The sequence below is a fragment of the Schistocerca gregaria genome, chromosome 3, assembly GCF_023897955.1.
Source record: "Schistocerca gregaria isolate iqSchGreg1 chromosome 3, iqSchGreg1.2, whole genome shotgun sequence".
In the NCBI taxonomy this organism is placed as follows: Eukaryota; Metazoa; Arthropoda; class Insecta; order Orthoptera; family Acrididae; genus Schistocerca; species Schistocerca gregaria.
This window is the reverse complement of record NC_064922.1, coordinates 432624361-432643180: the sequence shown is the minus strand read 5'-3', so window position 1 is coordinate 432643180 and position 18820 is coordinate 432624361. Positions and strand designations below refer to the sequence as shown.

Below are 18820 nucleotides of genomic sequence, written 5' to 3'. Positions count from 1 at the left end.
AGAAGTTGTTACTAATCTAAAATCAAAGACAAGAATATGATAAAATGCAACATTGTAACGTATTGTAAATCCTATACAATACATTTATTACAAGCATAAGAAGAAAGATGTAGTACTACAGGTCACTGAAGATGCTTCACAAATACAGGAAGTGAAACGCATACGGCAAAAAACATCCTGCCTTTCATTTAGTTGCATACGTGGAACGTACCTCTATTAACGCACAATCAGCTTAAAACTAAAGCATCCAAAGTTGCTGACAAGAGTAATATACCGAAGAATGGAAAAGGAAGACGAGCGTGTGTGACATTACGATTCTTTTGGTTTTAGGAAAGGTAAAGGCGCCAGAGAGTAAATTCTGACGTTGCGGTTGATAATGGAAGCAAGACTAAGGAAGAATCAAGACACCTTCATAGGATATGTCGACCTGCAAAAAGCGTTCGATAATGTCAAATGGTGCAAGATGTTCGAAATCCTGAGGAAAATAGGGGTGAACTATAGAGAGAGACGGGTAATACACAACACTTAGAAGAGTCAAGAGAGAATAATAAGAGGGGAAGACCAAGAAAGAACTGCTCACACTGAAAAAGGTGTGACACAGGGATGCAGTCTTTCGCCCTACTCAATCTGTTCGGCGAAGACGAAATGACGGAAATGAAAAGAAAGGTTCAGGAGTGGAATTAAAATTCAAGGTGAAGGAATATCACTAATAAGAGCCGGCCGAAGTGGCGGTGCGGTTCTAGGTGGTGCAGTCTGGAACCGCGAGACCGCTGCGGTCGCAGATTCGAATCCTGCCTCAGGCATGGATGTGTGTGATCTTCTTAGGTTAGCTAGGTTTAACTAGTTCTATGTTCTAGGGGACTGATGACCTCAGATGTTAAGTCCTATAGTGCTCAGAGCCACATCGTTTTCCTCTAAGCACAGCAGCTTTCTGTCGCTGAGAGTTGTCTTGCCGGAAGATGTCATTGCCATCAGAGAATACTTCAATCATGAAGGAATGTAAGTGTTCCGGAATAATGTTCACATAATTCGCTGCTGTCATGGTATCTTCGATACAACCATAGGTACCTTAGTCGCCCAACTCAGTGTACCCCATAGCATTATTTTGCGCTCACCACCCTGCCATTGCCTGTATGACGGCGCGTGTGGATACAACCAAAGACCTTGTTTAACAAGAAAGGCAATTCCCTCGACGCCCTAAGGAAAGGGATAACTTCGTGGACGCTACCCTTGAGGCGTTTTCGTGACAATTCTAAGCGACGTGTGTCTGATATGTTTTCCTCGCTACCCATAACAGAACCGCATTATTTCAACTGTGGACGTTCCGTTTGTGACTACTAGCAACCCTATAATTGAGTGAGTAGTTAGGGCTTCAAACGATAATTCTACTCCTGAATCATGTAATCTGAGTGATGAAGTGTCTGAAGGTTTAATGGGGAAGTGAGCGGAGGATGGGGAAGGGCGGATGGTTGTCAAGTGGAAGGCGACATATGGAATGGCATCTAATTCTGAATGGTAAGTGGCTGACCCCATAACCTACTCTTCTTTAGAAGTTTTTCAGGAAAAAATGCATTTGTCTCAATTTTGCTCTCGTAAGGTGACATCTGTAACTGTTTCACGTACAGATAATGCTACCAAATGAAGTAATGGCTCTGTATTCGCAATTTTCAGATTCATTTCTTTTTGTGGATTGCGCTGTTGGAAGAAAAAAAAGTAACACATTGCAGCGTAACGGCAAAGAATGAAACAAATAACATTCAAGTTGTCTTTATTAAATCGCAAAAAGTTATGTAGCGATTGACTGATAGAATTGAAGGTATACGACAATTGTAGCGAACGTCGTATCTGTTATTTGGTGGGGTGCAGCCACGCACGCGTTCGCCAGCAGCTCGTTACAGGAGCCTTCATACACATTGCAGTTATGGAGTCCTTAGTAGCTCTGCTCTGTTGTCACCTGCGTGCCTTCTGGGGATGGCAAGAGGATCACTGTGCCTCTCAAGTTTTCTGCATCGCACCACTCGATCCGTATTGTGACACTACGTTCAAGAATCACTTATCACATATTCAGGATTTCTGTCGTTGAAGTTGTTATTTTAATGCATGTACCTTCGTAACTACACGAACGCTTCCTTCGTAGCCTAGTAGATCGGTTAAATTTGAAAGTCATCTTGTAACGGTACCACCTACCACCTTAAAACGGCAATCGATGTTAACGTTATACATCTGGGAGGAATATTTGAAAGTTGTGACCGTGAAATAACCTAACGGAAACAGAACAATCAAACTGCGAATCATTTCAAAACACTCCAGCAGAATATAAATAATAGTAAACGGTGGGTCTCCGAGCACATAACCAAGTCTTAACATTACATATTTAAACCGGTCGCCAGTCTAATTAGGCATTCTCGTGTCAAGCAAAATGATAAAGCAGAAGGCAGTGATAAGGCTAAACTAACCTTCCTTGACACACACACTAAACTCTTTCCTTATATCTGTTCACACTACTACACAGTAACCTCACATTGCAGATAGGTGTGCTTCTAACAAACAAATGGCCAATGAGATAGTAACCAGTAGCATATGACTCTCAACAACACGTACTTTATATGAACTAGGTGTAACAGTTTATAAAACCAATTACCGACACACGTGAAACTAGTAGCAATACTGAACAGGGAAAAAGCTTAAAATGATTCTGAATTTAAATCAGTGGTCTGATAACGATCGCCATTTATAACTTCATTGGTTAGTACAGAGTCTGTATGCCTGTGCATTAACCAACTTGCATTATAATAGATAACACAGTAAATAGTTCCTTCTTAAACTCGGATTGAAGCAACTAAACAGAGTGCAAATCTAACTACACTGTCTCTGAAGGAGCATTTGCATTGCTTCATCAACTAACTAGCCTAATACCTGATGACCCTTAAACTTACATGGTTTGGAGAACCATGCTCATTAACAAAACTACAACCAGTATTTGCGGGAAGTGGTAAGTATTCTTATCTTTAATTACACAGGCCTGGAAAAAAAAATTGTCACCTGCATGACATATTTTTACTGAATTATATGTTTTAGAATGAGCTGGTTTCAGAAGCGATGTCAATTTTTTTCTATCACATAAAGTTTTTTTCCAAATTCAAACACAAAAAATTGGTAAAAGCGCTCGTTCATTCAAAATTATCAAACACAAAATTCCTTACAACCAATGAAACATTATTTTATTTCCGATTTCCATCTTTAGTTTCCCGCTTAAGCATCCAACAGTAGTCAGCAAGCGTAGTGACATCCCATTTTCTTTGATACTGTCTCTCGATATCACGGACACTCTGGGGAAAGCGCCCCCTCTCTTCTTCACTGTAAGCTCCCAGGGTTTCAGGAAAACTGTCTATGTGGGGGTGTAAAAATGGACCTTGAAGCTCATCTAGCAGCCTTGAGCTTCCTATGCTGCTAGCATCCGTTGAACAATGGTTTTGTAGTCAGGATCCTTAGTATTTCCCAAAACATTTCGCCTATATCCTTGAGCGATACCCAAGCTTGTTTTTCCTTCTCATTCATACTTTCCACAAAGAGGGTGTCGGTTAAAAGTTTTCTTATGTCAGGGCCAGTGAAAACTCTTTCTTTCAACTTTGCTTCTGAAATCTTCGAGAATTTTGTACATAGATATCTAAAACAGTCCCCATCGTTTTGCAGCGATTTTACAAACTCTTTCATCAACTCCAATTTAATATGGAGAGGAGGCAACAAAACCTTTTCTAGTGGTACCAAAGTAGTTTTAATATCATTTTTCTCTCTAGGTTTTAAAGTTTCTCGGGCTGGCCAATCACTTTTAGCCCACTGCTGTTCTCTGGCTCTTCTATCCCACAAGCATAAGAAGCATGAGTATTTAGTGTAGCCTGCCTGCTGACCCAAAAGCATAGTGAGTGTTTTGAAGTCCCCACGCACCATCCATTGATGGTCCTGATATTTAATTTTTTCCAGGATAATGGAAAAATCGTTATAGTTTTCGTCCATATTCACAGAATGTCCAATCGGAAGTGATGGAAATTTATTTCCATTGTGCAATAATACTTTAAGACTAGTTTTGGATGAATCAATGAATAGGCGCCATTCAGATGAGTCATACTTCATATCACAACAATCCATGGGTCCTTCCACATCATTGCAAAAAACTAAATTTCCTTCTTTTGAGAAAACCTGGGTAAATTCTTTTTCTCGGTGTCTGTACCATGAAAATGAGGTGGCAGATGATAAAAGGTTTTTATTGTTTAATCTGGAACGTAACAGTTGTGAAAAAATAGTTGAGGCCTTTCATATTCGTCTGAAGAAAAATCTGAGCTTGCTTCACCCTGAGGAGGTAGTGTAGCTTCGTCCTCCAACTCACTCGGGTACTCATCCAAACTGGAAGGTGGCTGTGAGATAGGTATTTCAGAGCTATAGGGCAATGGACCTACAGCTGAGTCAAGGTTAGGATAACTTATGCTTCTTTTGTTTTTTTTTAATTGAATCCCTTTACGCCAACCGAACAGACATAGCAATCAGTTGTATGGTTTTTCTGCTCACGCTACATCATAGAAATTCCAAAACGAAATGCATTTTTCTTCTCCTTAAACCAAAAACGAAGATTTTCTAGACATCTTATGCGGAGCCCATGGTTTATCTTGATCACCAAGTTGCAATTTTAAGTAAACAAAATATGTCTACTGAGAGTTTTTCTTCATTTCATACGAGATACAAATCATCATTTGTCTTGTCGCTACACAATAAAACTGAACAATACTCGTAAGATTGTTTGCATTTGCTTCTGGTGCCCAGGAGTTCACAGTAAAACCTGCAAGTGGAAACAAAGAATAGTTAATATTGTAATTTTTTAAATTTAAGTTTATTTTATCAATTATACTCAAAACTATAATTGGCTGTACAAATGGCAACTCAACATTAAATTCATTCTCAACCACTTTCTCATAATAAATTAGAAACCTCCGAATTAAATTCACTAGTATAAGATTCCTGTCCAGGTTTGTGATTTGGGATAACCACTAGTGTAAGATGGTTTTTAGCAACACCACAAATATTAATATAATCAACCAAATTTCATAAATACCTGGTCCATTTGCAGAATGCCAAATATAAACAATTTAGTGGAAGGCTTGTGCCACAGGTGGCGTAATTTGCACTGTCTATTAATTTGGCTGCGATGCAGTCATAGCAATAGTCTTGGCCTTACCCTGCTACATATCTTCTTGGCGTCAGAATTATATTTATAGGGCCAGAAATCACGCCATGATAATGTTATCACAAAATGCAACCTCAAAGGCCGATAAATACTGCCCCCAGCTCCTCAAAAATCCAGGAATGTGAGCCACAATATCCACTACTGCTAGCAAGGTGTTAACTACAGCACTGCTTAGCGCAGACTTCTTACCTGTCACAAAGGATTTGCACTTGCGCACCAACCACACCTTTTCCATTCCGATAGGCTACTTCCGTAGCTGCGGGACTCCCTCACACCTATAACATTCAACACTACGTTCCCTAACTACCGACCAAGTCATTTATGGTACATTTTATAACAATCATTTCAGTAGTTATTTAAATTCACAAGCATAATTTAAATAAGATCGTTCAAAAGTTCATATAACTGATGTATGAATACATACTCAAAGACTTTCCATGACAGCTACTAAATTCTACAGAATGAACACTACAAACTGACATGGAAATATCGACGCATATACAAAATAAGTCGAAAATAGGTGTCACATCTGTTAGAAACGTCCGACAATTTTTCTTTATTTGCCGCCAAATAGGGTAGGTGTGAAGTGCAGAGAACTACGAGACAAGTTGTGCAATCCTGATTAAGTTGAGAATGGCTTTGTGATTCGATTTATGATTTTCACGAATATGTGTTAGGCTATTTGAAGTGCAATGTACATCTTTATCTCGTCGCACATACCCTTTCAGATCGTGGTAGAATGACTGAACGCCTTGGTCGTAAATCTGCGTTACTTAAACACGTGTGAAAAACTTCTTTCTATTTTCAGTTGGGATGTGAAGGTTTTGTCTACAACTGAGTATTACATTAATAACGACCATATAGCTTTGCTGGCCATTCAAAAGTCAACATCTTGCATTACAAGAAAAATGTTTTCACGACATTATACTGAGTTAACTAGTTATACACTCTGCTGAGGTAGTAAGCGGATTTTACTCTAGAGATCCTCTTAATCTTTCATATCCTCTGACTTTTAGATGCATTTCTTGAGCCCTCTTGAGCCTTGTTGAATTTTGTTTGCTCGCAACTATCACATACCCTCGCAAACTTTCCTACCGTCCTCCTACATTTTCCCGTATTGGTCATTTATCAGTACAATGAGTTTGTTTCAGTATACACTCTAAGACAAAAAAAGACGCACCAAGAAGAAGTTAAGCAACCTGGTCATAAATCGATATTCATTGTATTTAATCTTATCTTCTCCTGGCTATTTTTAACTGATGGTCGTATTCACACTTGAATGTTCTTCTTTCCTGTTCTAGGAGTAGATTTTATTATGAAGCACACATCAAAGTATCTCAGGAACGTCGAATAAGGCAAAACTGTCCAGAATCCAGGCTAAATACCGTTTTCTCTTATAGTGAACTAAATGTTGTTGATTTACTTCTCTGATAGAAATTAATCACTGATAAAAAAGTGTTTCATTGTATGGTTTTATAGTCTTGGGCCTAGCAAACTCAAATGTACTTTGATTATATTTTAAAATCACTTTTTCGTAGCAAAAATGACTTTAATGCTTGCTTTCTACAGCAAATAAAGATGCTAGTCTGATGGTTAATATCGGCCGATTAATGAACAATGGACTATCGCTGCGCTGCACTACAAACGACATAACAGTTTTCTTTTCTCAATACAGTTTCATAATGACTCACTCAAGGTCAAATAAATTGATTTTTCACTAAACTAGTATTGAACTACATTTTAATTAAAACTGAAACTCTTTCTTAGCTAAATTTTCCTCGTATAACGTCTTCATGTCTTCATAATATAGATAGGGTATTTTTCACAAATTAAAGCTTCCTTTTGATCACATATATTTTCACAACTCGAGATACATATAGCTCACACGAGCTAACACTGAACTAGGATGAACACTCATTGAGGAAACTAGGTGTTCGAACCGAAATGAGCTAATAGAATAATCTGAACAAAGTGAGAGAGACACTATTGTCTCTACTACTTATAGATTAATACAAACAACCGAATTCCAATCTAGAGTATTCTTACTCATTTACCTTTTTAGGATTCTATTGTATAGCTTTTTTTATAACTAATACCTAAATTTTTCGATCAAATTAATTGGAGTTTTTCTAGACTAAATTACAGCTTAAAGCCATTAAAGAGTGATTACATCATACAGCTATCGACAGAAAATGAAAAACTATAAATATGTGTTTGTCATTGCATCAGTCGTTGAGGGCGATCTGAAAGTTACATTAATCCTGAAGAATCAAATTTGCCAAGCCCGACAGTAATTCCTTTTATTACTATTACCAGTTCCGACAGATCACTGCAGTCATCATCGAATACTGTAATATTATTAGATATAAGAGAACATGTAATCCATTTTATTTCTTTTACCAGTTTCGACAGATCTATGGTGTCATCATCGGATCCTTTAACATTCTTAGATATACATCTAATAGCGTTACAATATCCTATGCTGACAGCGTAGATCTGTCGAAACTGATAACAGTAATAAAAAGAATTACTAGCGGTCATACAAAATTGTAAAATTCGGCTGCCGATGGATGAGTGTGACGCTGTTGAGCAATTTCACCTCGCAGCTGGAAAGGATGTTAACCTGAGTACATGTAGGTAACCGTGTACAAAGTCGTCGCGAATATCGTTGCGTATAGTGTACTCAGTTCAGCAGTAATTATGCCTCGCAGTCAGACGCGTGAATAATACACTCAGACACCAGCATCTGAAAGAAGAAGTGTAGTTGGGGTCAAGAAAGCCAGTTTGTGTAATAGGCGAATCGTTCGACATTTGAATAGGAGCTAAGTTAGCAAGAAATAAAAGTATTCGACGATGGTGGCAAGAATGGGCGAAACATCGTCAGGGCGGTTCTCAGAGATTCATCATTATCATCGAGACAACGTGCAACTGGTGCTTCAGTAACCATAAAGACAATTAATAGGCCTCACTGAAAGCAACGTGCACTAGCATTGACATGTATTCTCCAACAAGGCCGCTTGCAGTGGTGTCAGACACATTCAGCTTGAAATCTCATTGACTGGAGTATGTCTGCAGCAACGAATCCGGCTTCGAAATGAGCCCCGGTGACCAGCGAAATGCCCCAAAGAGCAGTGGGATACCAACCTGAATCTCGCCCACTATTCGGCCCGACAACAACACTTATGCTCACAAATTGAGAATAATGCTGATACATGCTGAAACAACGCTCTGGTGTGCGGTTTGCGCTTTTAAATCACCTCGAGGTATAACCATGCTGTGCATTTTACTTGCAATCGTCTCACGGTGGCGTTAGCAGCAGTCCACATATGCAGAGGTGTGTTGGTGCTTGTCAGAGTACAGTGTATCGAGTAAGTGTTCCCAGACGTGCTAATGGTGACTGTGTGTTGAATGTGGCTCAAAGAACACATGTTGATGACGTTGTGATGGGGAGAGTTCTAGGGCGACTAGTGACTGGTCAAACCCAGCAGGTCGTAGCAAGGGCCCACTGTGTGCCACCAAGTGTGATCTCACGATTGTGGCAACGATTGTAGCAGATAGGAAACGTGTCGAGGTGCTACAGCACGGGACGTCCACAGTGGACAGCACCACAAGAAGACCGATATCTCACCATCAGTGTCCGCAGACGGCCACGGATTACTGCAGGTAGCTTCGCTCAGGACCTTACCGCAGCCCCTGGAACAGTTGTCTCCAGACACACAGTCTACAGACGACTGAACAGACATGGTTTATTCGCCTGGAGGCCTGCAAGGTGCATTCCACTGACCCCTAGTCACAGGGGAGCCCGTAAAGCCTGGTGTCAAGAACACAGTACATGGTCATTCGAACAGTGGTCCTAGGTTATGTTCACGGACGAGTTCATTTATAGCCCGAACAGTGATTCTCGCTGAGTTTTCATTTGGCGTGAACCAGGAATCGGATACCAACCCCTTAATGTCCTTGAAAGGGACCTGTATGGAGGTCGCGGTTTGATGGTGCTGGTTAGTATGATGATTGGTGCATGTACATCCCTGCATGTCATTGACTGAGGAACTGTAACTGGTCAGCCTTGTCAGGGCTGGAGTGTGCCCCACCTTTTTCGTGATGGATGGAAACGAACTGCCCCACCGAGCTGCCATCGTAGAGGAGTACCTTGAAACAGAAGATATCAGGCGAATGGAGTGGCCTGCCTGTTCTAGAGACCCAAACCCCATCGAGCACATATAGGTTGCTCTCGGTCGACGTATCGCTGAACGTCTTCAAACCACTACGATACTTTAGGAGCTCCGTCAGGCACTGGTGCAAGAATGGTGCAAGAATGGGAGGCTATGCCCCAGCAGCTGCTCGACCACCTGATTCAGAGTATGCCAACCCTTTGTGCAGCCTGTGTACGTGTGCATGGTGATCGTATCCCAGTTGATGTCGGGGTACATGCGCAGGAAACAGTAGCGTTTTGTAGCACATATGTTTCGGGACAGTTTTCTCAACTTATCACCAATACCGTGGACTTACAGATCTGTGTCGTGTATGTTCCCTACGTGCCTGTGCTATTAGCGCCAGTTTTGTGTAGTGCCTTAATTTATGAGCATGAGTGTAGTAATGATGCTCCGGGGGTCTCATTTCATTTCAGTGTAGTACTCCTTTGGTTGTCATCCGAGGCATCCATACAGCACAGCGGTACGTCGACGATATTCTACTCGTCTTTTTGTTGCCCTTCCTGGACTTACATTTCAGCTAGATAATGTCCGTCCAGTCAAGACGAGATTTTCTACTTCTAGTCTTCGTGTTTGTCAAGTCCAATCTTGGCCAGCAAGGTTACCGGATCTCTTCCCAATTGATACGAACGTTTGGATCATTGTGACCCGTGTCCTTGAATCATATCGAGACTGTGACAGTGTAAATTGCCAATTTTACAGAATTTGGCATGATACCCCTCAGGAGGACATCCAAAATGTCTGTCAATTAATGTCAAGGCGAATAACTATTTTGCATAAGGGCTAAGATGAGGCAACGCATTATTGACTTGCTCAATTTGTGAACCTCTTTCTCTAGAGTAAATCGTCGATTTTTTCTGAAATTATAATCATTTGATTGTCTCCACATGTACATCTACTGCTTACCGTCGTATTAGGATAATTCATTCACGGTTCTTCGTCTAATTGTCTTAGAGTCTAATTGCCTAAAATCATTAGATTATCAACAACATTATTTCAATCAATCGGCACAGTTTCTTTATAATCTTCTCTGTCACCATCATCTGGGTTGTATGGGCTTTTTTTCATGTGACTATAAGTAACCGCATGATTGAGGATATTTTTAGGAGGTAATTTTTTTATGAAGTTTATGAAGTTTATGAAGTTTTTTTTTATGAAGTTTTTTGATTTCTCTGGTTCGTTATCAAACTGTTTCTCTTATGCTGTGATGTGTTTTCTGAAATCGAACAACGTTGACCACTTGCAGTTGGTTGTCACAATTTGGATAACAGCCTTCCCGAAATGTGTTACCAACAAATATACATATCGTTGTTCAGTGGTCCTTGAAGACTGTTTGACTTCCGCAGACAAGACGGGAAATACAGCAGATGCCTGATGAAGGCGCCAGACCAAGAGAACGAAACAATGTCCTGTATCTACGGCTGGGACTACGACACCACATGGTTCTCCATGACAGCCGCATCCGAACAGAACTGGGTGTGCGATAAGGAACTGTACCCGAATACTGTGTATTCCGTGAGCCACATCGTTTCCACCGTCTTTGGGATACTTCTGTTTTACATTGGAGACAGGTGAGTGCTTCACAACATTGATTACTTCACAACATCATTAAAATAGACCAACAAATTTGAATACGAAACAAAGCTATTCTTCGTGTACAAAAGATGAAAAATGTGCCAACAATAATTTATTAATTATCTCACATCTAAGTCGCAGATATTATTTTCCCGGGAGACTGGAGTCAATCATACAGTTTTGTTATGTATGTTTCTCTGCTGTTCACAAGAAAATGGCAAGTGGCACCAAAGAAAGAAAGTGAAGGGCAGACCTAGAATGACTTTTGGTTTACTTTGCAACTAGAACACCGCACTCAACGTCTTGTTTCCATTACTTATTAGTTCACATTACTCTAGTTGATTCCGGCATTTATACAACAACACACAACTGAGTCTATGTAGGAGGAGAATCTTCGTTGCTGAAACAAATTGGGTATCTTCTTGGAAAAAGTGAAATTTTCTCAGTCATGCAGAAAGAGATACTAGGTTTTATGTAGAATTTTTTCTTTTTTTTTCACTGGCGGTTCTTTTCGATGAGTGCACTGTGCGTAATGGTTTCCCAGTGAGTAGATTAGATTCCTGCAGCACGATTGGTGAGAAAAATTAACTACCCATGGACAATTGCCAGAAACAAGAGGTTTTCCACAATTCGTTTGTCGAGATGTTGGAGTAGTTGGAAGTAAGACGGTACCAGACCTGGTGAGTAGAGTGGATCCAAGAAGACACAATTCTAATGTTTCTAATTTCGTATTATCAAACCACGATTATGTGGTCGGTGTTTTTTTTCTCTTCCAATCCAATCCTCGCGTCACAAATTTCGCATCCAATTACCTTGGAAGAGTCACTTTGTACTTGTTATTTTTTTTTCGTTTTCAGACTATTAGTAGAAATATTTATTTAGCCCTGAAGAGTTCTGGTCATAATTTCGTAAATTTAAACCACACTTGACACATTCTTCTGTTTGGTTACCCTTTAGCCAAAACTGTCACTATATTCACCAAAGATCACGTATTCTCACAACGATATTCTCTTCAGAAAGGATCAAGTAATCACTGAATATAGTTAATATTTTCTCAACGACATTCTCTGTGCGCCTCATTCACTTCTCCAATCTCATAGCACTTCATGTTAACATCTGATCACTAAATTGTTCTTTAACCATGATGCAGTCAAGTTGTTATTTGATCATGCCTGTCAAACGTTTTCAAGTAGGTTCTTTGGCAAGAACGTTATGAACTACAAGAAAGTGAATTAGCTGAGATATATCTCAACACTAATTTTGGTTTCAAAGAGATCAAACTGTTTATTCACAGATTTTTATACCCCTTTATATACACTGCTCTACAAAGGTTTGGAATACTATCGTAAAATATAGTCTACGATATTAGAGGCTTCACTGACCTAGGCACATCCAGTCAGAAACGATATACTGACCGATGTTTACAACTGGCATGCTTTGTGGCCATTTTTCAGTCATATAACTATACCTTTGACGCAGCGGCAGATCGCGAACAGTCCAGTATCAACAACAGATTAATTCAGTTTGTGTTGAGCACTACAGTAACATGCCACTAAGACGCATACAGCACTTTGATAGGATTATGGCTTTAGTTTTACCAGGTCATACGTAGCAAGACGTTGCCGATCGGTTACATGTCACTCAAAGTAGTCTGTCTAAGGTCTGGAGAAAGTACATAGAGACGGGAACTGTCAATATCGTACGTCGCAGTGGTCGACCTTTTATGGCAGCACCAATGTCAGTATTGTTTCCTCCAGCTGTCGGCCCGCGGGCGCCCAACATCAACTGCCAGGCAACAGAGATTCATATCTCAGAACAAACAGTGCCTAGAATATTGCATCAAGGTGGTGTTCATTCAAAGGTGCCATGAGAAATTTTGCACTGAACCAACGGAACTGACGCAATCGAAGGGCCTGAGCTCATGTACATCAACACTGGACCCTTATGGATTGGAGTATGTCACGTTTGCCGAAGAGACCAGGATTGGTTTGCTACCGGAAACTAGACGAAGAAACAAAAGAGATACTTCAGTCGCTCAATAAAAAGAGGAAGTTCGAAAATGATCAGGAAAATACAGGAATATAGAAATAAAATTAGCTGAGAAATGAAATAAATAGGAAGTGTAGGAAAGCTATCACGAAATGGCTGCACGGAAAATGTCAAGAAATCGAAAAAGAAATTATTGTCGGAAGGGCTGACTCAGCATGTAGTAAAGTCAAAACAGCTTTCTTTGAAATTGAAAGAAAGGGTGGTAAGATTAAGAGTACAACAGAAATTCCACTGTTAAATGCAGAGAAGAGAGCGGGTAGATGAAAATAGTATATTGAAGAACTATATGAGGGGTACGATTTGTCTGATGTTATAGCAGAAGAAAAGGAGTTGACTTAGAAGAGAGAGGGGATATAGTATTAGAGTCGGTATTTAACAGGGCTGCGCAGAAGGGGTATTGAACATTCCATCAGTTTCTAAAACCAGTTGCGGAAATTGCAACAAAACGACTATTTATGAGTCTGACGACACACCATCTGAATTCCGGAAAAATATCATCCACACAATACCGAAGGCTACAGGACCTGACAAGTGCGAGAATTACCGCACAATCAGCTTAACAGCTCATTCTTCCAAGTTGATGACAATAACTATATACAGAAGAATGGAAAAGTAATTTGAGGTTATGTTAGATGACGATCAGTTTGGCTTGAGGAAAGCTAAAGGCACCACAGAAACAATTCTGACCTTGGGGTTGATAATGTAAGCAAGACTAAAGAAAACTCAAGACACGTTCGACGTGGAAAAAGCCTCGACAATGTAAAATGGTGCAAGGTGCATGAAATACTGAGAAAAATACTGATAAGCTATAGGGATGGACGGGTAAGTTATAATATATACAAGAGCCAAGAACGAAATGCTCGGATTAAAAATGGTAAAGACAGGGATGTAGTCTATCGCTCCTACTGTTCAATGTGTACATCGAAGAAGCAATCATGGAAATAAAGAAAGATTGAGTTAAAGAATTAAAATTCAAAGTGAAAGGATATCAGTGATATGATTCGCTGATGACATTGCTATTCTGAGTGGAAGTGAACAAGAATTACATGATGTGCTAAATGAAATGGACAGTCTAATGAGTACAGAATATGGATTGAGAGTAACTCGAAGAAAGACGAAATTAACGAGAAGTAGCAGAAATGAAATTTAACATCAAGATTGATGGCCACAAAGTAGATAAAGTTAAGCAATTCTGTTACCTTGGCTGAAAAATAAGCAAAGACGGACGGAACAAGGAGGATGTCAAAAGGAGACCAGCACAGGCAAAAAGGGCATTCTTTGCCAAGAGAAGTTGACTTGTACCAAACATAGATCTTACTTTGAGGAGGAAATGTCTTGTAATTGTAAGGTAATGAAACGTGGACTGTGGACAAACCGGGGCAGAAGAGAATCGAAGCATTTCAAATGTGGTCCTACAGATGAATGTTGAAAATTAGGTGGACTGATAAGGTAAGGAATCGGATAGGAAAGGAATACGTATAAAACACTGACAAGGAGAAGAGACAGGATGACAGGACATCTGTTAAGACATCAGGGAATGACTTCCATGGTACTAGAGGGAGCCGTAGAGGGCAAAAACTGAAGGGGAAGACAGAGATTGGAATACATACAGTAAACAATTGAGGACATAGGTTGTAGGTGCTACTCTGTGATGAAGAGATTGGCACAAGAGACGAATTCGTGGCGGGCCGCATCAAACCAGTGAGAAGACAAACTAGCCGTTGGAGAAGCGCTAGTCGATACCAGGAACGCTGATAAGTTCAGAAAATCCATCCGTTTGCAGGTAGAAGTGTAATGTTCTGGGTGGCAATATTGCTGGAATGGCAGACTCCTCTAATACCCATCTATGGCAATTAGACTGGTCTTCGATACCTGCAAGAGGTCCTACAAACGATTGTAAAGCCCTACAGACATGAAGTTGATGCCAACTTCACCCTAATCAATGATAATGCAAGACTACTCCGACCTCTAGTAACGTCAAAGATACCACACCAACCGAATGGATTGGTCCTCACAGCCCCCAGACATGAATTCAATTGAGCGTGCATGGGACCTGTTGAAAGTGCCCCTTGCTTTGCGTCCGGGTCCACCTGAGAATCATGAGGACCTCGCCAAAACTACCATTGGGGAAAAGAAGCTCATACCACAAGAGCATGCCTGCAGGTGGAAGAACTCATCCATGTGAGGGGTGGACATACTCGGTGCTAAATATTGATAATTATCATAATGTGATAATGATTTTCACTGATTTTATTTTCAAGATGTTGGAGGGGGTCTGCTTTGTTTTTTTAATGATTTTTTGTAACTAACCAAAATCGTTCTTGTTTTCAGAAGGAGTTATGTTTATTGTGTGTACTACAGGAAGTCATTGTAGTAAACTCTAAGATATTCCAAATTTTAGTTAAAGGTGCGTATTTCATCACTTCATTAGTATCCTCATTTGTTTGCCCTCAGTTTTACCGTCAACTCATGGGGAGTGATTTGTGGACCTGTACAGTCTTGCTTGACATTGGCTTCATTTAATACCTAAGGATGAATCCACCAATATCTTGTTCGAAAAAGATTAATTTCACATTCGCCGATCTATTCGTAGGATAGCCTGTACTTGTAGACCAGATCCTGGAGCTGTTATTTTTTTCTATTACATATAGTGAGACACCGTAGTTTATAAGACGTCTCACCTGACGATTTTAAGCCTAATAATGGAGGTACTGTTATAACTACTCTCCTCTGACAATCCTTGTTCAACACGTAATTTACGTAGCCTGAAATGCGAAACTTCAGGTCTTTGAGCGGCAGCGCCATTTCCTTTCATATAAGTGTCCTCTTTTTGGTAAGAACATGTCAGTGAGGAAGTCACTTGGAACAGTTCATTAAGTGCTTTGATGTTTCCGTATTAGAAATATAAGTCTAGCAACTTTTACGAAACGAATATATATCTGTGCACAGAAACTACCAAAATAATCTTATTGTTTTCGATGAGGATAATAGTAAAATTGCTACTTCAGACTGCCTTCCTTTGGGTTAAGTCATATTCCAGGTAATATAACGCTACTGAGGATGAAACTCTAGTTTGTAAATAGGTAGTCGGCAAACACTGGTCTCAACCTAGGCACGCATTTCTTTCGGCACGTTTTCATGCTGTACTCACAGACATTAAATGGTCGGATACTCCTTGGTGGCTCAAACTAGCCGAAGAAAGAACCTTTGTTGCCTGTTTGCTTTTAAACGATGAGTTTTATTGATCTGTCATCAGTCATCAATAAAGGCGGTAATTTATCTCGCTACAAACATTTTCGAACACAACTTATGTCCGAAGGGTGAGACATAATTCACCATAGAGTACCTTCATGATTAATTTATGATCCCATTCTTTAAACCTTGAACCAAAAGATTTCGCTCAAAGTCGTTAGAAAAGAGCAAAAACTGAATTACATCAGGCGACGAAATGATTGTTTCACACATAACGCTGATGGTGTTAGAAAGGATTTAGGCAGAAATATAATGAATGACAAAACATTATCATATTATATCAGACTGTTGCAATTACTATATATTTCTATGCTAGATGGCATGATCCATGAAGTCACCAGAAACTTAGGATTTCTGTGATGGTTTTTGTTTACTCCGAATGTGTTTTTCTATTTCAGATTTGGACGCAGGAAACAGTTTCTGCTAGGCATAAGTGCCACGGCGTTGTCACAGACGCTGCTCCCCGTATCAGCGTCCGTGTTTCCTCTGTACATTGCCCTTTCCGCAGCCTCTGAAGGTGCACACTTGCCAATGTCAGAAGCAACCATGGCGACAGGTGAGTTAAGCTGGAACCATAATAGAGAAGCAGAAATATATCCTGTACTGCCGTTTCTATTTAGCGGCTCTCGTGTTCCATTCTCATTTTATATCGTATTGCAGCTATGTTTAGTAGTACGGCACTGTCGATCGTTCTTCGTTAGGGAGATGGCTGTGGGCACTATGGGGCTTAACATCTAAGGTCATCTGTCCCCTAGACTTAGAACTACGTAAACCTAAGGACATCACACACATCCATGCCCGAGGCAGGATTCGAACCTGCGACCGTATCGATCCCGCGGTTCCAGACTGAAGCGCCTAGAACCGCTCGGCCACGCCGGCCGACATTGGAGAGACGATTAGTCACAATAACTGTACAGAGGGCTCTTTAGAAATCACAAGTGACACCACGGCACTCTCCATATCAAAAGAAGTTTGTCTCCATCACCTTGCGACAGTAGAAGAAGCCGCCTCTCGGAGCGAACGCCAGTAGTGAGTTTTACGACAGTTTGCAGCTGGGCGAGGAATGCAGAAAGCTGTTTGATGGATACTGGAATCTGAGGTTTTTCCTGATGATGGAGCGTGCGCGTTCGTCTGAAGTGTGGGCACGACAAATGCCAGATAAGGGGAACGCCAAAACAATGAACACTATATTTCCAAGAAAAAAAAAACAAGTATCGTACACTAAATAAGTTATGACGCTGCGACGAGCTCATTGCAATTCCGAGTATAACTTCAGGATCAATACACTCTAAGGCAAAAAATAAAAAATAAAAAAAATTACGCACCACGAACGAATAATACGAATGCGACGGAAATCGGCAGATGTGATGTTCATGTGCAGACAGACAAATGAGTACAGTTTCAGAAAAATGGGATGATTAATTCAAGAGAAAGAAAAAATTGAGCAAGTTATTAACGCGCTGGTCCACCTCTGGCTGTTATTGGCAGAGCTGTTGGATGTCGTCCTGAGGAATATAGGGCCAAATACTGTCCAATCAGTGCCTTATGTCGTCAAAATTACGAGAGTTTTGCACGGCCCCTGCCCATAATGCTCCAAATGCTGTCGACAGAGGAGAGATTGCTGGTCAAGGTAGGGTTATGCAATCACGGAGGGCCCTTGCCCATAATGCTCCAAATGTTGTCGACAGAGGAGAGATTGCTGGTCAAGGTAAGGTTACGCTATCACGGAGGGCCCTTGCCCATAATGCTCCAAATGTTGTCGACAGAGGAGAGGTTGCTGGTCAAGGTAGGGTTACGCCATCACGGAGGGCCCTTGCCCATAATGCTCCAAATGTTGTCGACAGAGGAGAGATTGCTGGTCAAGATAGGGTTACGCCATCATGGAGAACCCTTGCCCATAATGCTCCAAATGTTGTCGACAGAGGAGAGATTGTTGGTCAAGGTAGGGTTACGCCATCACGGAGGGCCCTTGCCCATAATGCTCCAAATGTTGTCGACAGAGGAGAGATTGTTGGTCAAGGTAGGGTTACGCCATCAAGGATGGCCCTTGCCCATAATGCTCCAAATGTTGTCGACAGAGGAGAGATTGCTGGTCAAGGTAGGGTTACGCCATCACGGAGAACCCTTGCCCATAATGCTCCAAATGTTGTCGACAGAGGAGAGATTGTTGGTCAAGGTAGGGTTACGCCATCACGGAGGGCCCTTGCCCATAATGCTCCAAATGTTGTCGACAGAGGAGAGATTGCTGGTCAAGATAGGGTTACGCCATCATGGAGAACTCTTGCCCATAATGCTCCAAATGTTGTCGACAGAGGAGAGATTGTTGGTCAAGGTAGGGTTACGCCATCACGGAGGGCACTTGCCCATAATGCTCCAAATGTTGTCGACAGAGGAGAGGTTGCTGGTCAAGGTAGGGTTACGCCATCACGGAGGGCCCTTGCCCATAATGCTCCAAATGTTGTCGACAGAGGAGAGATTGCTGGTCAAGATAGGGTTA

At 40.9% G+C, this 18820-nt stretch overlaps 1 protein-coding gene across 1 annotated transcript in view; it reads left to right on the top strand.

Annotated features, from left to right (window-relative positions):
• Positions 1-18820, top strand: part of LOC126354625 (solute carrier family 22 member 7-like) — a 110469-nt gene that overhangs the window by 34816 nt on the left and 56833 nt on the right. Inside the window, exons 3-4 of the mRNA XM_050004392.1 lie at positions 10794-11018; positions 16722-16879. Of these exons, the coding sequence (XP_049860349.1) occupies positions 10794-11018; positions 16722-16879 (383 nt within the window). The remainder of the gene's footprint in view (positions 1-10793; positions 11019-16721; positions 16880-18820) is intronic.